The 21,975-nt window shown below is 46.8% G+C and overlaps 1 protein-coding gene across 1 annotated transcript in view; it reads left to right on the forward strand.

Annotated features, from left to right (window-relative positions):
* The first annotated feature begins 1,997 nt into the window (after positions 1-1,997).
* LOC121837947 (phospholipid scramblase 2-like) overlaps positions 1,998-21,975 on the forward strand; it is a 43,211-nt gene continuing 23,233 nt past the window's right edge. The window contains exons 1-2 of the mRNA XM_042293859.1: positions 1,998-2,154; positions 14,360-14,680. Coding sequence (XP_042149793.1) covers positions 14,389-14,680 — 292 coding nt within the window. The 5' untranslated portion in view covers positions 1,998-2,154; positions 14,360-14,388. The remainder of the gene's footprint in view (positions 2,155-14,359; positions 14,681-21,975) is intronic.

Here is a 21,975-nt window from a genome sequence, read left to right on the forward strand (position 1 = left end):
GGTCACGTGATCTCAAGGGGGGGGGGGGGTCACGTGACCTCGGGGGGGGGGGGGGTCACGTGATCTCGGGGGGGGGTCACGTGACCTCGGGGGGGGTCACGTGGTCCCCGGCTACGTCGGCGTAACCGGGTCCCCGGTTACGCCGACGCCGACGCTGACGCCGACGCCGCTCAGGCTGGAAACGGGCCCCTAAGAGCTGCGTTCTAAAAAGAAGAAGGGGGAGGCGAGCGGTAGGGCGAGGGCAAGACGGGCCGGGGAGGAGGAAGCAGAAGAACCGCTGGAGGAGAGAGGGGGAAACCTCCTTCTCTCTTTAGCGTTCCGTCTGCTTCCTGCTTCCCGGCCCATCTTACCCTCGCCCTACCTTCTTGAGTTGTAACGGACTATAGTGGTGCAAGACTATCGATAGCACTAGCGATAGTATCGTTAGTCGCCAGTATAGTAAAAAACCATCGATAGTCGACTATCGAAAAACTATCGATAGTACTATCGATAGTCGACTATCGAAAAACTATCGAAAAACTATATATAGTTGACTATCGAAAAACTATCGATAGTACTATCGATAGTCGACTATCGAAAAACTATCGATATTTGACTATCGAAAAACTATCGATAGTACTATCGATAGTCGACTATCGATAGTTCTGAGACACTATCGATAGTTTTGGAAAAACTATCGATAGTATCGATAGTCAATTTATCGATAGTTTTGCATCACTAAGTGTCACACCACCCGCGGCGACCACATGGCCCCGCAGGCAGCGGACGGGGCGCCCTTTACAATACGCAAGGCCCGGCGGGACCAGGCCGGTTTTTGTGACACAATCTGACTTCTTGATATCTAATTATGAAGATGTTCTTGTCGTCTCAGTGTCGTATTGCAGCGATGAAAGCCATTTCTGAAGTATTACACTCCGCTTTGCTTTGATAGCAGACGACATGATAGATTTGCTGGCCTCTGTTACAACGGGCGACAAAAACAAGTGCTACGCCATGGCCGTAGAGGCCACCGCAATGTGCGCTTTTTTCTGTCAAGAACCTGCAGCTTAGTTCAGAGGGGTGAAAGTGCCATAAAATCAAGACGTCCATCGAACCCGCGATGTGAGTTCAATCTGCAATAAACTCACCTTATTTATTTATTTGTTTATTTAGTTCTTTCGCGCTTAGGGGTCTTGCGGAAATCTGGAGAAACCGCAAGTATCTTTCTCCACGCGATGGTTACAACCAGGTACAAAGCACCCTCCCATAGCGCGAGTCCGTAAACAAAACGTGAGATCTCAATCATCGCCTGAAGTGCTTTTCTCACGGGTGCAATGCACTTTTAGCAGACGATCATCTCGATCGACGCCCGAACTTTCGATAAACCACATTTTGTTTCGCACCCCACTATGAATTCTTATAAGTGTCTGAAACTCATTCTATTTCAAACAAATGCAAGATCAATATCACCTTTACTCACACGATTCAGACGCCGGCACCGGCTTGGCCGGCGGGCGTGTTGCAGACGGCGTACTACTTGCATTCGTCGTCTGCTGCAGGCATCTTGAGTACCGGAAGTTGCAGTCATAAATATTTCAGAAACAAGCGATTACCGGCATACTTTTGTTGAAACATATATGGCATTCAAGCTTTCTATATCTGTGATTTTTAGAAGTTTAAATCCTACTCCTGATTTTTGAACGGTCAGGCTTTCATAGCGAAACCTAGCCATATGTATTTGTCCATAACAACGACCCTAGCAACGGTTTGTTATGACTCATGACGTCACACTTACGCAATCCAATTTGTAATTTTTCTATTAAAAAAAGGTGCAGCTATGGCATTATTTTTAATCCTAAATCTCTCTTCTGAGAACATGGCTTGTTCATGAATATTTTTAGCCGAAATCTGAATAAAAGACCCAGACAACCAGACAACGCTTACGAAACCGAAACTTAAAAGTCCCAAAGCCGAAACCTCTCAGTAACCCGATCGACTCAGCGCCATTTCATCACGCTCATTCGTATGTTTGTTTTCTTTTCAGTCGCAACCCTACGCGTGTCTTGGCCGCTACCCAACGTCCCTCATCGTCCGCCGGCACGACCCGTCACCGTAGGTGTAGCTTGTTTACATCAAGAGTTCGCCGACACTCCGTACGTGCGGCATCTGTGAGCGGTAAGTTATCCGTCCGCCGAACGTCCGAAAATGGGGGGCACGTTGCCGGTGCACGACGTGCCACTCCGGTCGTCTCGATACTGCGCATCAGTACCGCTGTTCCTCAGTGACCCCTTTTTTATTTCACGGGAGCGCTATTAGGCTAACGCAGGCTCGTTGTTTAATTCGGAGTCCTCCGCGGAATGTTCCTCTCGTGCGAAAGAAACTGCTGGACCCACTGTTTAAGCTCGCCGTCCGCTGTTTCTTTGGCTGCGACGGTAGCCCCGTTTGACCGCCCAGTCTCGGCATACCAGCGAGCCAGACTGTCGTGCATCCGTCGAGAGAGGCGTTCCTTGCCTAGGAATAGCGCGACCTTGGCGGGCTAATGACTTACCCGGCGTGTATCGTGGGACGTCCTTTTTTTCCGCCCTTCGGTACTGTGCTCGTGTAGAAATCTGTGCACCGGCTGCGGTTGAGCACGTATCGCCGAATGCCTCGTCGATTCACCCTGCCATGTTGCTCGGGGGCTTTGGTGCCAGTGCTTTTAAGCGATAGTTTTCCTTTGGAGTAATTCCGCAAAATATACATTCCAGGTACCTCGGTTCGTCGCGCGAATCCATTTTTATTTATTTAGTAGGAGCACCACCAGCTCCACTGGGCTAGTGGCAGGCGAGGTTGCGAAATGTACGAACAGAAAAAAGGATATAGTTGCAACAGTGGTGCAATTCCAGTGCCGTTGCAAAATTATACAGGAACGTTATGATGACAGTGATTGCTTGTTTGTTCGCTTTAATCGAGTTACTCGAGGTGAGGAGAGGAAGCAACATCTAAAAACGTCAATCTTTAAACCTTTAGTGGATGTGACTCTGGGTCATTTAATAGTTTTCAGGATGTTGACGAGAATGGTGTTAAATAATACCTTTGTACTTAAAGGGTGTCCCCTAGGACTGCATCGTCTGTAGCTGAGCTGTCGCACAAGCAGTGCTCCCACAAAAAGTATGTTTTTGTTTCTTGTTTTTTAGCCACCACAAGCATTCACTTTCCATAACCCTGCATAAAAGGACCAAGCGTACAGCACTGCCATATTGCCGTGCGTGCAGCTGGCCAAGTAGGCAGTGCGCCCGTGGCCCAACGGATATTGTGCTTGCCTCCCACGCTAAAGGCCGAGATTTGATGCCTGGCTGTGGATACACCTTTTTTCTTTTCTGTAATGTTGCATTCTAGTTAATTCGAGAACCTTGTTGCTTAATGAAGATTACAATTTTCTATGCCCCGAATGTACCATGCCGATTGTTCCAGAAGCCTATGCGTCTACATGGTGAGCGTAAGTCAGTCTCGCCCCAGCGCTCGATCCTGCTATCACATGTCTATCGACACCTGCGACACTAGCCTTTCTCTATTTCTGTTTTGGGCACAAGTTCACCCCATTAAACATTTAGTTTGTTTCAGTTTTCGTCGCCTCATCAATTGTCATTCGTGACAATATATATCAGTGTTGCGGAATGGGCACCCCCATTCCATTCCAATTCCTTTCAACTCCTAAGAATGGAGACACTGAGCCCATTCCCACTCCTGGAATGGCTGAATCGTTCCATTCCATTCCTCTAATTGCTAAACGTAAAAGTTGGCACTCGACAGCTACATTGTGTTGCCGGCATAAGCACCGTAAAGTTGACATTATCAAACGCATAGACGATTGCAATGAAATGCAAAATGCCTAAAAAAAGCACTGTTTTTGCTAAGTGGAGCGCTGGTGGGACAAACTGTTTGTTTACATTCTATACAAACATCGAGAAAGCCCCTTGATATGTCGATGCTTGTTTAAAACATTGGTCTTTCGACCACGTGGCTCGCAACAAACAGCAAAACTTAAATCCACAAATTTTTTTGGCAAAAGTTTTTGCATTTGTCTTCTAGGACATACGCAGGGAGCATGTTTGTTTCATGAGACCATAAAAATGTCCAGTTCGTGCGTGGCGCAGAAATGAGCTAGATTACTGTATTCTTCAAATGCCTGCACAGCAATACGGCTAGTACGCTGCTGGAGGCGACTCCATATACAGTGGAGAGAACACATCCTCTGACAAAGTGCAACTTCTACGGCACAGCACGAGAGACTGTATATACCATGTCATGAAACTGTCTTTTTGCAGGTCTAGTCAGTTTGGTCACGCGACAAGAGCGGTGGCGACAATCTACTTTACCTTACGATGGACCGCAACAGACAGCAAGAGAGCCATCGAAACCAATCCAGTGCCTTCTGTTCTTAGTGTCACATGACCCTGGGGCGCAGTAACGCGCCGTGCCTGTAGTCCCCCTCACGGTGCTGGATTGCCTGGGGTGACTCGTAGCATCCACAGCGGTCCATCACAAGGTGAAACACAGTAGGCAGAGACTAAAGTCAAAGGAACTGAGCGGGAATTCGCTAGCTTGCTTGTAACCTTAACCCACTTGAATGTAAAACATATAACACAGAAAACAAGCATCGGAACAAAGACCAAGTAAAAGGCGGACTTACAAGTAAAAATGCAGTATAAAAAAAACAAGCGTCAAAGCAAAGTGCAAGAGGAGAAGAGAAAAGTGAATTTCGCTTTGTTTTAATGCCAAGGCAAACCCAGATTTTGCACTTCAAAATAGTGCGCGCGAATGAACGTGGAAGGCAACAGGCCGCCTGCTAAACAGCGCTCTAACTGATCATCTTTCGGCGGCGCGCGAGTCAACGAGTTATCAGAGCTCTGCGAGGTATGAGTCGTCCCCCGCACGGCTCTGGTCCCCCGCTCCCAGATCTCAGTCTGTGCGCATGTGTATTCTCCACGCCTTCGCGTGTAATCTCCATTCCTTCGTTTCTTTTGCTTGGTTTCTTGTTTCGCTCGCTCTCGTGTAACGCCAGTAAAGCCCGTCGCCTGCGCGAAAGGCGCCGCCGCCAGCCCCACCCCCCTCCCCCTCTGCTCTTTGCTTTGACGCTTCTTTTTTGTATTGCATTTTTTGCCTATAAGTCTGTTAGAGCTCCAAGCGGGTTAGCTGTTTTCCGCCCGCTCATTTTATTTCTGAGAAACTGGCTCGCTGACTGGCTCAAGTTCACTGACTGAAAGCACTAAAAAAAAATAATAGAAGAACCGGGCCCATTCCATTTCGGGCAAAAGGCATCTAATTCCATTCCCATTCCATTCCTCTCAACGTTTCCGCCATTCCATTCCCATTCCATTCCAAGGTCGCAAAAATGCGGAATGATTCCGGAATCATTCCAACTCCGGAGTGGCAACTCTGCAACACTGATATATATAGGGTGTCTGAAGTCAACAGGCTCTATCTAAAATAGACCGTAAAAATCAACGCCTGCACGCTAAAACCCTTTAGCAGAAGCTGGCAATGAGCCACATAATTGCAATAATTATTTCTTTTAACGAAATATATGAACAATGTCCACCTGGGAGCAAGCTAGCTCCAGTGTGTAGACTACATGCATCTGGTATGGGGCGTAGAAAATGCATGGCTGTCATTTTTGCTTTATTTTTAATATTTTACCACCTCTGACTTGAGTTAAGAACGAAGTGTGATTGCCAAAATTGGTTTTCCTAATCATTCATGGTTTACTTAAAATTGGCTAGAATAATTACATGGATGTGCGCTTTTGCGAATGTAGACGACACTGTCATATGTGCATTGAGGAATCAGCAAAAGTTTGTGATTTCGTGAAAAACATAGAAAGCATAGGTTTGGCAAAATGCCATGAATTTATGATTTCTTTTCTGTTTGTATGTATTGATGTTTTTGTTTATGTTGTGCGTACATTAATGATTTTCTTTTCATGGCACATTACCACTCCTGTAATAGCCCTGCAAGAGTTGACAATATCAATAAATAAAATATCTTATCTTAAAAAATAGGCAAAGCTTTCGAAATTACATTTATGTGCCCAATTTCGGGTATGTATGTTTGGAGTTAGAATTTCGCAAGGCGTGCTAAAATGTCTAAGTCCTTACAGCCACACCCTGTACAAGCAACTGTTGTAGGGAAACCCTTTGTATATTAAAATATTGTTTATTTGCTTCTAGAATTTCACAATTACGCGAGTCCCTACAACATAATTCTCTCCGATAAAATTCAGGCTTTTTTTCTTTTCTAACTGACAGTGCTACGCTTCAAATACAAAATATATATTTTTATTACAGTGGTTCAGAATATTTTTGAAGGTACCTGTTTTCATATGATTACAACTTTTAAAGGGGTTATGACACGCCAAAAATAAAATATTACATAACTATACTGCTAGGATCCATTTTATGTTCCTATAATCCTGCTAAATTTGTTTTGAAAAAGGCGCGATAATTTCGTGGATAAATCGATTTATATGCGCGCCCCTCGGAGGGGCACATCCGGGCGGACCTGGAGGCTGATGACGTAGCCAGCCTCCAGCGTGGTGTCTAATTGCACGCACTCACAGACTTGGCTTTCTTGGCGTATCGAGCCTCAGCTTCCTCGCTTACCTTCCACGTTTCCAGCATCCGGTCCGTGACGATTACGTCTACGGCATCGATCGCCTTGTCGAAGCGTTCAACATTGATCGCAGCAGCGATGAGAGTGATTGCTATCAAGAGATGTTAGAAGCTGTTCATTTTGACTGCGACCCGCTGGCGACGAGCTCCAGCGACGACGAGTTCGCCGTGGTCACCGTCGTCTGGGAATATCTCGCAGGTGCATGCAGGGTGGAAGGTCAACCGGCCGGGGGGCGAGAGCGAGAATAGCTTACAGTTTACCGAGCTGTTTGAGCGGTTTTGTTCGTACCGCGACGAGAAGAGCTTGGGCGATCATGGGGGCGCCTAGAATGAGAGTGTTCATGGTCACGTGGTTTATGGACACCATGGTGTGACTAACTTGAGCAGTGTTGCCTGGTCGCCAGATGAAAATTATAAGAATTCATAAATTTAATATTGCAATTATCAGAGCTCTAAAGATTGCAAACTTGTTGTATATACTAAGTAGCTTATGAGCATTCCATTTCAAGAATAATCTATCCGTTTAATTTTCGTGTCATAACCCCTTTAAGGACACACATCACTTTTTTGTGTAATCAACATTCTATAGACTTCTCAAATGTTTTGAAGGGCAAGTAAAAAAAAATAAAAAATTCCAACTTCTTCATTGACATTGCTTCAATGAAGGTTTGTCACAAATTCAACTGAGTTTACCCAAGGTGCTTGCAAAAGTTTTCTTTTGTGTATGCAGTTTGTTTCTGTTTGTTTCGAATTATAAGAGATTTGATTAAAAAGGGGAAAGGGGGGTAAATGTTACACAGGTGCCGTCTTCACTGTACGTTTATAGGGCTCGACAGATATTAAGATGGGAAGACAACTGTCAACGATAAGTGGGCATGTCTACTCAAATATGTCGATTCCCCTTTCATCTAAAGGTTTGATGGGACATGTTAGAATTGCAGTACCAACAGGAGGCGCTGTTAGAGGCTAGAACAGATCACACATTTTGCGAAAAGACAACAGGTTAGAGATCATTTTCACACTTCTTTATTCTGATCTAGAAATTTGATGCAGAAGGAGTGCTGTCACGAGTTCTGTGCACAGTGATGTGACGCATAGAAAGGGTGACATAGTATTTGTTTCAGACAGCTCGTCACTACCTTAGGGAATGTGCCAACAGCTCGTTTACCAAGGCCCCCCAGTGAGGTAGTGTCGAGCTGCTTGGAATGGTTACATCTGTTCGCTACGCGTCAGTAGAAGCAGAGCTTCTGGCGCTCTGTGCCCACTTTCGGAATCGGGTGACAAAAACATGAAAACTGCAGCAGTGAACGTTTTAAAACCCGTTACCTTTCTGCAAATCGTTTACATTTGAGTAGCCTCTGCTTATGACTATTTATAAAACTAATCAGAACAGACCCATAAATCTATTACCGTAAAATCCCGACAGATGCCCCATCCGCTTAAGGTAACCCACCACTATTGTTGGCTTGATTCGCTTTTTTCTTTTAAACACCGAAAGATAGCCCGCTCTTAGTAACCGCAGTATTGGGATCAATGATGACCGCGGTATAAATGCGTCTAGTTATCTATGGCCGGATATAAGCGAGCATTGCTGATTGGTAAGTAGTGCAGCCATGTTTCTTTCATTGCCCTGCCTCGATACCAAGTTCGGCAGGGAGACATGATATTAAAATAGCATTTTTTAAGACTTTTCTCGACTGCACACCAAAAGTTAGCCCGCTCCTTATTTACACCCAACTTTCTCTCAATTTTAGTTGGGCCATCACTCAGGATATTATGGTAGGAAGAAAGTTGATTTATATCTTATAATTAAAATAACAGGCTGACTATGATCCCTATTCTTCTGTGTAACATCTGCAGAGTGCCATAACATGCTATAAAGATGGCATTGATGTAACTCTCATCCATTCTTTTTAACCCCTTAACCATTTTTTTCTGCAATTATTTTTACTTTCTTTTTATCTTTTTTGCGGCCCAGGTTGCAGACTTCTCCTGAATCGGTCGCCATCCTTAAAATCGTGTACAATAGAAAACTTGCTTCCATCTCTAAACAGCGCCACAAACTAAGCTCTGAACGAGCCTAGGTCGTCCAAAACAGCGAAGGAGCGAGTTAGGGTGCACGGACAAGCTACACTCGTCCTAAATTGTTTAAGGACGGCTCCAGCTGCACGAGCTGGGCTTGTACAAAATAACTAGAAAATTAAAAAAATCTCTTAAAAAAAAAAAAAAAATTATCCTGTATATATTTTATTTCCCCTGGATACTCATCTGGATATTACATATGGGGGGAAATGATATAGTAATAAGTGGCTTTACCTTATGGTCATGTATAATATACACACTTACATTGCTGTTACAATAAAGAAAAAAAACTAAGCGAGCAGTAAACATATCTCGAACAAATTGGTTAAAGGACAAATGCAAAGGAAAAAAAAAATTTTTTTTTAAGCATCCTAGATAAAAAAAAAATAAAAAAAAATTGCAGCTATATTTGCGGCGCGAAATGAATTTGTAGTTGGCGCCCGCGGGAGCCCATGGAAAACTGGCCACTATACTGCCGGTGCGACTCTCGCACCCTCTATCAGCTAGAAATTTTCTGCCACCCTCTTGGACTGTGAAAACCCGCTCAGCACGATCCTTTTCCTACGTTTTTGCGGTTTTGCATTTAACGTTTTCTGGCCCTCTTGAAAGTTTCCACTTAATCTTTTTATGCGCGCTGCGTACCCTTTTTGTGTTATCTTCCACTGAGAAATAGGGCTGGTAAGTGCCTGCCATTCAAGCGTTTCTGCTCAACATTCAGGGGACACGAAAGAGGGGAAGGACATGAAATGGCCCTTGAGGCGATTTTGCGAACAATTGCAATTGTTCTCCCCCCTCCCAGAGATAATTCGCGTAGAATCCTCAGTCATCTCCAAAAATAGTTGTTTGGGTTGGGGTGGAAAACGGGTCAGTCGAGTTTGTTCCTTTGCCTTGGTGTGGTTGTGAGAAAAGGAAGCTCTACCCAAAACGTGCCCCAAAACCAAGTCATCTTAGATTCTGTCCGATCGTCGAGATGTGACTGCCATCGACTGGGACTGTGTTATTTGAGTTCTTTCTCAAATAAATTATTTTCAGATAACGCTGCATCATGTGGTACATACAATATATTGTTCGGATGTCAACACTCGCTAAATTGTATGTCCCTGTCCTGTCCACCAATAATCACAATATTTGTGAACGTGAAAAATGCAAGCCTTTCGGCTATCTTCTGTTGGGAATTATTTTCGACAGCTAAGCGCTTTGTCGTTTGACACACAACTAATCGGGCAGCGCTGTCAAAGCTTATCGTAAAAAAACGCATAAAAAACGACAATTAGCATTTTAGTTGCATTCGTTCTGTTGCGTGCATACCCAACAAAAGTAGATAAGGTTTTTTTTTTTAAATGTGGTAGAATGGTTTCTTAATGTCCTCGGGAAAATACATGTATGCCATAAAACACGAAATACAGCGGGAAAAGATGAGAATTTAGCCGCCAGCAGTGTTTGAAACTGCGACTGCGGAGGATGTGCCTATCGAAATCACAGTCTGCTAAGTTAGGGTTAGCAGGGACGCCGATGAGAGTCTAGCCTCAAACCCAGTGACTGGGCTCGAAAACGGTTTGCTGCCCCTGGGGTCGAGTGTTTCTTGGAAAGCTGTATAATCACGTGACTGGCCACTATGTTCGCATGGTGCTTGCGTTTTTTTGGGAGCTTCATATGGGCTCTAAAAATTATGTATTAATCTTCGTTTGAAATGCACGAAATCATGACAATAGGTGACCGGCGTTTGAGCCGGAAGTTTCGTCATCCGAAGCGAGGCACCACGTGACTTCACGCTTCCGGTTCGTCCGGTGCCGGTCGTGGTTCGTCCAGCTGCATCGAGAGCCCTTCTAGGCGTGGTAGCCAAGCTGTTTTCGCGGTGAAAATGGTTTACAGCTCCGCGGTACGTTCTAACGCTAGCCATAGAGGGCATAAGATGTTCCAGTTCCCGTGAAACAAAGCGTGGAAGCAACGATGGGCCGTCGCTGTTAAGCGAGTGCTGGAGCGCGGTTGACCTGTGACAGACAAACGTCGGTGACCGTTTATGCGCGGCCAATATTGTTACAGGCCAGTACAACGTGTTCTTTCTTTCTTCAGGTAGGGGCCGCGGGAAATAACGATCTCTAACAGTTTTTTGCCACCCACCAAAGAGGTCTCGAATAACCCGCGAAGGGGTGAGCACTGCTTGTCGTAGAAGGCATCCGCGAGACGCGGGATTTGATCTCGCAGAGAATCAGTTCATGGCACGACGTTTCTTCGACATACAGTGCCATCGCCAGGCCGTTTAATCGTTACATCGACAGGCTCGGATTAACATTTTCTGTGATGAGCCGCCGCAGACTGTTCCCGCGAAGCGGCGTGAATGGGTGGCTCGCTATAATATAAATAAACAAAAGGACAGGTCAGCTTTCTGTAATATAAAGAAACAAAAGCAAATGGGAAGCACCTTCATATTGACTGATAATAAAGCGGTATACGACCCTGCGTAGCTCATATCAAAATCGGTGCTTGTTTATGCATGCTTTCTTACTTGACATCATTAAAAAAACGTGCGGGGGAGGGGGGAAAGGGGAGGGTTATGGTAGTTCACGGTTGAAGTACCAAAAACGCGTGAGTGTTAAAAAGCAAGCATTGTCACGTAGTCAGATATCGTCAAAACTAACTTTTGTACGGAAGTGGCGTTTCAATCGCCCGAGAAAACATATTAGCTGAGTTTGAAACGCCGTCTGACCGACTTCTTTCCCTGTCTTCAACTTTTGGTTGCCTAAAGATTTTCCTACCCAGGGTCAGTTGTTCTAACAACATGAGAAAAGTACGCCAGACCTCCGATCGGGCATTTCAGCTGGCCGCGTCCCACGGCTTACATTCGCGCCTATTTCAGTCGGTGATGTGATCTAACGTAACCATAAAAAATTAACAGAACCCAAATAAAAAACGCTGGCTCGAAAGGAAAACGAAACATCTAACCTGCGTTTTCATGCGAAGATCCGGAAAGCGCGGTGCGAGTGCCGCTTGCCGCCGGCCGCACTCGCTCTGCGCTTTCGTGGCCGTTCTCGATTCTTCTGCGTACCGATTACTACTTAACATATCCGTAGAACTAACTTGAGACGTTCAGAAGTGCGTAAGTCACCCAGCAGCAGAAGAAGGTGGCCCGGATTGATCGGGTTTCAACACCCGCACACGCTTCCATAGCCGTCATGGGGCTGCGTCGGCTGCTAGCTACGAACCGGAAGTGAATATTACCCAGAGTGCTTTGAGGCTGCTGCCAAACGCCGGTCACCTATTAATAAGGCCCGCTTCAGACGGGGCAACTTTTCCAGCAATTTTGAGATTGCTGGCGGGTTGTTCCCTAGCTTTCCCTAGATCGACGCGAATTGCTGAGATCGGGTCCAGCTCGAACAAGCGAGCAACTCGGAGCAATTCGAAGACCGTTGAAGCGGCTGCAGCCAATCAAAGACGCAATATTTTCACGTGACACCCTGTGGTGGCGATGATGACAGCTAAAGACTTAGTTCTGATTTGGCATGGATCGTTTTCGGAAATAAACAGTTTCAGAAAAATGAGTTAGTACTCTCTTTGACGTTCAAAGACATAAGAACGCGTTTTTAGCGCGTAGCTGGGCGTCTAAATAGTGAAAGAAGAATCAAACTTAATGATGATGATGGCAAGTCGGAGCAATTCGGTTGCTGTGTGTGAACGCGGGCGGCCGGTGTTGCTGGTGTGATGGATGAAAACAAAATTTAACCAGTTTTCAAGGTTTCTTTGATACAGAAGAAAAAACTGCAGCAGGCAATCGAATCCAAGTTGGGTGCTGTTCTTGGAGCTTCATCACCTTCATTTTCCACCACAAGTTTTTGGGATTAAAGCTTGGCCACAGGCACACGAGGGATAAACCACATTCAGGACGTCCAAAAATCGCTACCGCACCAGAAATTGCGGGTGAAATTCATGACGTGGCTTGAGCAGAACGCCGAATAAGAGTGCATTGAATTCATGAAGTCGAGGGCATTTTTGAGGAACGAGTTGTCTTCCTGTCTGGGCCTGGCTTAGGCAGGCTGTTGGGCATTGCCATGTTGGGGCACGTCCCAGATGTGAGGCAAGGCTGTATTCTCTTGTGGATGGCTCTCCCTCACCCTTCTCGGGTGACTTGCCTTAGGCACACCCTTCGGGACCTTGATACTTGGACGCATCCGCCCCTCCGCGGATTGAACCTACTGCCGACAACTCGGGCGCGTCCATTCTTGCAGGCTATCGACGGTGGCCCTAAAGGACGGCCGGGGGCCCTCGCCGGGGGAGGGCCTTGCTCCACGGAGCTCTGTTTGAGGCTCTTCTCCCATCCGTGATTGTCTATTGCGACAGCGTGAAGTTCGACCGGTGATCCTGTCAGATTGAGACATCGCCAATACTTCTGACTTTATTGAGGGCACAGCTTGTTGGCACTTGAGTCATTAAAGGGTCCCTGGTAGGACTTTTTTACTGGTGTTAGTTTGCAGCGAACCTGAGCGCACTGAACGTAGTAACTTAATACAAGTTTCCTTTTCTCGAATTTTGCTTTATCTTAAAAGTTATAGGCAAATTAAAATTACAAGAACAAGCAAAAAATAACCTCCTTCATGACGTCCCTTGGTCGCTTGAGTGACTGAACTGGAGGAGGGGTAGTGAGCTCAGCGAGCGCTCATGGCTGCCGCACTCCGTGTCGACGGCTCGAGAGGGCGCCACTAAACCACGTGTTGGATAGGCTGTATTAAACGGGCAGCCAGGGCGGCTCGCACTTCATTTGTTTTGCAATTAAACACTAATTCAGCATGACACTTCATTGGCCACAAACGACAGCAAACACGGGGTAAAGATCAGTCGGAACGGGAGCCACTTCGTGCTGCCATACCGCCAAACCTGCTTACCGAATTAGCCGAAGGCCTTTGGAACGCTCGGAACCGGTTGGATCCTCGACCGCATGCGCCGCCCTTTCCACCGCTTAGTGGCGGGTATGTCAACGGGTCATTTCTTGTTTCCATACTTTATAAAGTGCATTTGTTTCTTTCCTGACCTCAAATACTGAAGAAAAACTACTTTCATAAATAATTGAAACGGTTCGCGCCACTTATATTTTGTACTTTGACAAAAAAGCTTTTAGTGGCTCTGACCAGTAGTAAGCCCAGGCCCAAAGTCTCCTCATATCGAGCGCTTTCGGCACTGCGGGTCGCCCCCGTAGGTGGAGGAGGTTTCCGCGTCGTCCGGTTAAAATATGACACATTGATATTTAGTTACTCTTTCCGTGCCCGCTGGCTTGCCCGAACCCCAAGAGACGTGGAAATCGCGAAAAGGGTAGATGCGTAAAGAGGATTGCAGGGCCCCTTTAAGTATGTCACTCTATGGACCTGCAGACCAACTGTGTTATTAGTGGCACCCCAACAAAAGGGAAACCCACAACCTCCAGAAATTGTTCTCTAGTTCCCCTCATTGGTACCCTGCGAGGAGTGTGTCATTCATAAACAGGACTTCCTCTTCCTTTTCTTGTCAAGGTTGATGTCTTCACGTCGGGACAAGTGTGGCGAAATTTCACTTGCCGTCCCTAGAAGTACCCAAGAAGCACACGGAGACAATATTGCAGCCGGCACCTGTTCGGTAGCAGTTGCACCAGTTGCCCGACCGCGGATCTTTACGTCTTTCAGATCTGTCCTCGCTTCTCCCTCAAGCCGGCATGAGCTACTCGCCCTACCAACCAGGGACCGCTCCGGGCTACCCACCCCCCTCCCAAGGCTACCCAGCCCCGGGCTTTGGGGCCGAGCAGGGCTACCCACCTCCGACCCAGGGCTACCCGCCTCCGTCCCAGGGCTACCCACCTCCGGCACAGGGTTATCCACCGCCGGCACAAGGCTACCCTCCTCCCGGGATGGGCTACCCCACCCCGCAGGGGGACATGGCATACGGGGGACCGCCGATCACGCAGCCCCCGTCCGCGTCGCAGGGAGGCTATCCTGCCCCCGAAATGGGTGAGTCAGTACGCTCCGTCTGTTCAGCACCTCCCAGATAACAAGGGCGGGGTACGGTGCTTGCATCTTCAACCAGTGTGTTTACTGTCCTTCCACACCCGTGCACGACCACCCATGAACACTGGTCCCGAAGTGGCAACAAACTACGTCGCAGGAGCCGGAGTGTCGGGCGTCGGATTCCTGGCAGTTGGTCGTAGAAATGCCGGCGGAAAAGAAGAGAGGACGCAAGGGTTGCTATTGGAGGCGTGTGTTGAGACACTAGCTTCGTTCAATTTACTTGCACTAATGGGGAAAAGTGTAGGGCAGTCTAATTCCGGTATGTGCATTGAGATACGACCGGAAGTATGCTGCCCTAGACGTTTCTGCATCGGTGCAGGTAAATGGAACGCAGCTAGTGGCACCATGGTGCGACTCGAAGCGGAAGCATTTTGCATAGAGCACGACCATACTAGTATCGACATCATGTGTGGAAGCCAACTTTTCTAATCAATGTCAGCTTACCTGGGCTCGGCACTATACATAACATTCGGGACTACGGTTGGCGCAAATTTTTTCCCTCAAGACCCGTAAAATGAGAACACGGATCCTCTCCATGCACCGTCGAAAAGCGCCGCGATTGTCTCTATCACAGTATGTCTACTCGATCCATCAGCAAGCAAAGAGCAACAATCTGATAATGAAAAGAATGAAAAATACTTGTCGCGTAAATTTTATCGATTAGTTGCAGTGGTGAATGTCATCTGTTAGTGATCTCCCGACCGTCGAATGCACAAACGGTTCGTAGGAACATCTTCTGATGCAGACAAAAAAAAAAAAAGTGGCAGTACGCTGCTGCCGTTGTTGCTGCTCACGACTACGGGACACGCGACTCCTGTGGGTCAGACGACAGAGAACAGTTCCGGAGCAACGTTGGACATGGGCGGATTTCGAATATGTCGAGGTGCCAAACTTTTACTTCGGAGTGAAACCGAGAAACGCAGCCACTGGAAGAAGTGGACGCATGCCAAGACGCTGCGGTTGCATTAGAATGGGTCGGAGCGGGGGGCGCTCCACCATGCAATGTGACGTGGACGCCGTCACCGGTGGCGTTGCAGAGCGGCGTGCTCCCCCATAGACATTGCGGCGTCCAATCTCGTGTCTGGTCTCCCTCGACTAGTCGGCAGAATGGGTGTCTGCTGCGTTGATGTCCACCACTGCGCAACTGCCAAGATTGTGACGCAGCACGATGCTTCAACGACGTCGGGCAAGAATCGAGGGACCAGGTTGGGGGACTCGACGAACGCACCGGTCAGACACTAAGACTACAGTACTTGGAGTGCCGTAGTCGTTGTGCTGGCTTTTTTATGTCGCCCACTGTAGGCCGGCGCAGGACGCAGTTCAGACGCGATTGCTGCATCGGCGTTCGTCAGGGACTAGTGTCCTCGGTGATTTGACGCGAGTCCCGGCCTATCGCCGATGCGGCACTTCTGTCCGATTCGTGTCCCGTGCTGGCCTCCGGTGGGAGTCGTAGAAAAGTCGGCGCTGTAGCCTTGTTCTCTAGAGTCGGAGTCCCCATTCTTGTATAGGAGGGCCAGTTGCATGGTGTGTGTCCCGTAGGATTACGGAGAGCTACAAACGTCTTTGATTTTCTCGACTCTCGGTGGACAAATTTTATCGGATTTCCCGAACCCCGGGTGGTCTTGCAGCGTTAATTCTAGAAATGAATTCTGCGCTTAGCTACCAATGCGGCGTGCAAAAATATGAAAAAAAAAAAAAAAAGAAACGATAAAGCTGTGTGAGGTGCACATTACAAAACCTCCTTGAACATGACTCGAGACAAACTGGGGCATCAAAGAGGGGTTTGCACGGCAATATGTCACCAACATTCATATGTAATACTTGGGAATATGTTTGTGGATGGCACTGCTGCATTCGCCTTGGAAGTCTGCTTTCTTAGCTTCATAATGATAATAATAATATTAAACTTTAGTTCTGATTTGAAATACATGAATGGTATTTCGAATGGAGTACAAACCTACTCAATTTATTTCTCAGCAGAAATGCGTGGGAACAAGATTCTGTTGAAGATATTTTTAGGAAGAAAGAGTCAACAACTTTGTGAAATCGAAAAGTGTATTCGTGCTTCGGTCTATTATTTCAGTAATGCTTACGAGTTAAAAAAAAGGAATTTTTGAGCAGTTAAATCTCCAGTAAGAAAAATCCTGATCTCAAAATTGGGAAATTAACTGTGAGGTACAACCAAGTTTTCTTTTATATTTTTAATTAAACGATCCCCAACTTAAACTGTTCTGTTTTTGCTGAGAATAAGGTTCAAAGTGTAGACATAGAAAAATACACTGGCTGCACTTTTTTTTGGACACAGTCTGTAATAATAATATAAAGTAAATGTTTGAGTGTTTTTCATATAGGTGCAACCCCTGCTTAAAAAATTGGTGTAAGTGCATAATCCCGAGTAAAAGTGTGATGGTCTGGTTATTAGAAATGTTTCTTTGCGTGCTTGAGTCGTCCTTGTTGCCTATCCTAAAAGAACGCAGCATTATTTTGACCGTTTTTACTACCAACCCTTGTCCAGTGTGTTGGAAGGTTTTAGGAATATGATACTCATTGTAGACAAATGGGAGGTTTAATTTTCTTTGTTTATTCTTTACCACCGATCCTCACCAAACTTATTTGGCGCACATTCATTCCTGTTTTTTTGCTAAATACTGAAAACTGGAAACCCTATGTTAATAGTTTGAGTTGAGTGTTTTCAGAGTAATTCAGAAAACTCGAAGGCCCTATTTGCAGTTCATCTTATGCGGGTTCATCTGGTCATTTTTGGTTTTTTAGATTTTCAGTAATTGGATAAGAGCCTGTAGTTTTTTTTGTGTCATGTGATTGCTGCCAATTTTAAAACTTACAACGGGGTTGAGTGGAAATACTACCGTAAAATCCCGAAAGGGCAACCACCTTTTTGCCAGGGATAGTTGTAGCAAAAAGTGAGGGAAGTCATGTTTTGGGAGTCAACTCCAAAAACCACAAAAAATATGAGAAACGGCAGGTTTCTTTGTGCCTTTATTCTCGCTAATCCTCGTTGCTAAATCCATGGAAGGAAACATCACTGCCGCTTTCAAAAATTAAGTCCAAGGCCTCGTCCACCAGGCTCTCGTGTCCCCCGGGGTCCCGCCTCTGCCGCATCGTCCTCCGACACCAAACAGTCATTGAGTCCGCCGTCCTCCGTTCCATCGAGGCTTGTTGAAACGTCGTACCTCCTGAAGGACCGCCGCACCGTTTCCTCGGAGAGGGAGGCCCATGCCTCTGTCACAAAGTCTACGACGTTCTGCCTAGGCAGTCTCTTGGAATTTCCCTTGGGAGTCAGCTCGCCCTCCTGGTAGAACACGTCCCAACACTCGCGCAACGCACCCTTGAATGGTTTTATGCAAAAATGTTGGTGGGCTGCAGTATTGATGCGCAGCTGCCTGGTATCAGGGCTACGTCTGCGTCCCTGGCGTAGAGAGCTACTTGGGCAGCCTCAGTTTTAGGAATCGGCACCTGGTCTAGCACGAGGAGCCTTCACGCGTCGTTAACATTTGGTCCCCAGACCCTGCGCATCCACTCTTGGAGGACGGCAGAGGTCGTCCACCCGTTTCTAGATGATGGGACCCGCACATTTCCTGAAAAGAATACCAGTACAAAACTAATTGACAACTTGGAACTGATTGACTTACGAAAGCGCATGCGGTAAGAAAGCACAAAGGCAACAGGCCTCAAACACAGCCGGTGGATACCTGCGGCCTACCCACTGGGCGTACCTAACAGCCTGACCATTGCAATGGGGCAGTGGCTGCACCATCTTTTGTGGCTATGGCGAAGCAAGACGAAATTGTTGTGGCCCTAGGGCAGGTGTGGCCAGGCTGACCCAGCCAAAGAGCCTCAAACAAAACCACGAAACTTCCAAGAGCCGCACAGGGGTGGGGGGGGGACGATTTTGTCCAGAGCAATAAGTAACACTCTATCTACTTTCGATCCAGCTGAACGTAAGGTAGCAGTAGCACAACACTACCAACCCGCAACCTGCTTTTCGATTTAAAACGCGTTCCATTTCTTTTTTGGGGGAAGTGCTCGTGTGTCCGGGAGGGAGGCGGGGGAAAGGGGGGGGGGGGGAGGTTAGGGGAGGGGGCCGCAAGCCGCACTTTAACGAGCGAAAAGCCGCAGCTTGGCCGCCTCTGCTCTGGGGTAACTAATAGCACCACAATCAGACTTTTCTTTTTTTTTTTGTAAGTTTTAGGGGGCGGTTTATGGTGGGGTGGTTTTATAGTTTTTGTTTCTGTCTTCAGTGATGTGATTGCTGCGCCAATTGCGGCAAACTGCGCCAAGGGGCTAAACCTGCTACATCCTGCTACATTTTGCCAAAATATGGGTAATCTGCGCCAAGCCTGCGCCAAAGGACCAGTTTTGGTCGCCTTTCAAAACTGAAACTAAACTGAGTATGCGTGAGCTAGGTGGCGCAAGCGGCCACCGGACACAAAGTACTCTGCATCAATCGTGACATTGTAACCCTGGAGCCGGGGAAAAGAAGGGACATAGGACAGGCAAAAAACTCCAATCTCAGTATTGAACCAGCTTGCCTGCACCTTTGCTTTAGTTACATCAATCGCCCATCCTGTCTCGCATGGTTTTTCCCGCCGTCTCTTTCACGCTCTCGTCGTCTCGTGAATGTCATCTCGCATTTTTTTTTTTTAAGTTTTCCAACGATAGATGGTGGGCATGTGCGGACGCTTGTACGCTAACGTGCTGGGTACCAGCCATGCCGTCACACTGAAACGAAATTACGTTTTTGCACGGCGGGAGTTACTTTTTGAGCTGAAGCACTCGCTTTTGCAAGCAACGGCCGTGGGAAAACTATATTTGGTCCTGCCTGCCAGTCTGCACGTCGCTACAGATATGGAGCTTCCTAAGCTGAAACATAAGGACAGCCGCATGTTCATCAACATTCCAATTCTTGTTTAAAACATACGCTACTACAAGAAATTCCTCATTAGTTCGAAGGCTGCTGTGTCTAAGTATTGATTGCCTAGGTCTCTCTTGGTTGGCTTTCTTTCGAGAGGGACCCCGGTACATGAAAAATCTGTCGCGCAAAAAAGTTGGTGAAGTGAGCTAAAGCAAATAAGGCAATGTCTGCACGCTGAACCCGCACAGCACGCTTGTGTCTCGAGTTCAGTCGTTGCACAAAGCGCTCCAAGAACTTTTTACCCTGACTCGCAATGTCCTGCATCAATGCGCTCAGGTTCTTTTTTTTTTTCTTTTTTTTGTATGTTTAGCTTGTACCTTGCCTGCCGGCCTTGCAAGCACGCGCCGCTGAACTATTTCTTGTCGCATGCTGGGCAGTTACATTTTACATACATTTTTGGAGACCAGTTGGCGACTGAGCGTAGTGGCATGGTTTCGGTTTCGATCGAACAGCCGTCTTCGCTCGCGCGACGAAGCATGTGCAGCTGCAAGCCTGCCGAAGTTGCCTTGACGTGCATGCGAACATCATTGCACGACAGAGGCACCAGCCGGGACGCTTGCAATCCAGTGTTTTAGGTTTACTTTTGACGAAAGTCTGGCACGTCGGGAATCGGTAAAACGGTGGGAAGCAGTTTTTCCAAATTTTTTGCCAACGCCTAAAGCACTGTACACTTGTGGGGTGTCTCAATGTCTCTTTGGAGACATTAAAAGTGGAAATTCATTACTAGCCTAAGCCAAAGCAAAGCTTGCAGCAGCTTTGCTGAAAGTTTTGAAAAGCAAAAAGTACCCACTAGTCGTACAGCACCATTTTCTTGTGTGCAATTTCGCATTGCACTCCAGTAGCTATGTGTTTCATCAGTCGGGGACTGCTTCCATTTATTATATTATATCACTAGTCAACCTGATGCTGGGATATTTACTACTAAGCTGGTCATTTTCAAACAATTTGTATTATGTGAAGTTTAGTTCAAATAAATTTGAATATGTGAAGTTTGGTTCTTATCTATCTATTGTGGGTACATATATAGGTATCATTTAACTGAAGTATTGCAAAATCTGTCATGTCATTGACATTTCAGTTACATCTTGAAGCACTCCTAGGTGGTCGAACTTGACTATCATTCGTTTATTTCAGCGAGCAAAGTTCCCTTCGTTTGTGCAGCACGTAAAAAAAATATTTTTAATTTTTTTAAGAATATCTGCTCCGAAAGCTATTTTTGGTGCTCCGAAACACTGTTCTGGCTGCTCCAAAAGCCATTTTTCTGCTCCAAAACACTGTTTTGGTTGCTCCGAAAGGTGCTCCAAAATGGCTTAGGCCAATCACATCACTGCTGTCTTGCGTAGTTCTAAGCGTGCAGCTACCTATATTTACGGCAGAGGAAGTTTAAAAACAACATACCTGGATTCTTGAGTGCAAATAATGCCCTCGGGGTTATCCGGCCTGTTGGCTCTTTAAGCACAATCAACGCTGGAAACTTGACTCCCGCTGCCGGTGCGCACAAAGCTATGGTCATAACCAGTTCCATAGGAGTCGAAACAGCCTTTCTGAAGACTGCAATCGCTTCAGCGTAGTCAGTGGGCAGCTTTTGACTTTCGTTTGTCCCAACCTGCATGGACAGGTCGTGGCACTTTTTCCAGCGAGCAATGTTCTGGCACAATGCTTGAAAGTTGCCCAGACCCATCTGTGCTGCTAGCTGTCGCGCGTGCTCTTGGAGAAGCCGGTTGCTGATGGCTCGATCGGCTGATCTCTGTCTCCAGGAAGTCCATTGATGCGTCGTCAATTTCTTCGCTGAAAACGGGTCGTCCAGTACCCATCATTCTCTTTAGCTTGATGTTTCCATGGCACTGCTGCACGAGTACTAGGTATTTCGTGTTCCATTCCCAAACACGCTTTCTGTCAACCTCGAAGTGGTGGGCAGTCTTGCTCACGTTGAGTCCATTCTTGTGGTGCCTCTCCACGATTTCCACCTTCTTCGGATGGTGTAGCTGAAGCTCATCCTGAGACTGCATGTGAAATGTCTTCACAGTTCACTGGCAGATCGAGGAATGAGATGGCCAGGTCTGTCTGACCTAGTTTTCCTCTGCGGTTATCAATTCAGACGATTGGATGCGGGGCACCGAAAGAGCAACCTTGAACCTTTGTCACGTTTTGCCCCCTTACCACTTTATCCACAAAAATGTGACCTCTTCCCTTTGTAAAAGAAAATTAAGGGCCTCAAAAAAAAGGTACTTGCGTGTTTTTGATTTTTGGGAATCGCTATTTCTGGAGGGTGGGCAATGTATCGGCAGAGTGACTGAAATAGATA

Source organism: Ixodes scapularis, unplaced genomic scaffold, assembly GCF_016920785.2.
Source record: "Ixodes scapularis isolate PalLabHiFi unplaced genomic scaffold, ASM1692078v2 PGA_scaffold5__190_contigs__length_132052651, whole genome shotgun sequence".
NCBI lineage: Eukaryota > Metazoa > Arthropoda > Arachnida > Ixodida > Ixodidae > Ixodes > Ixodes scapularis.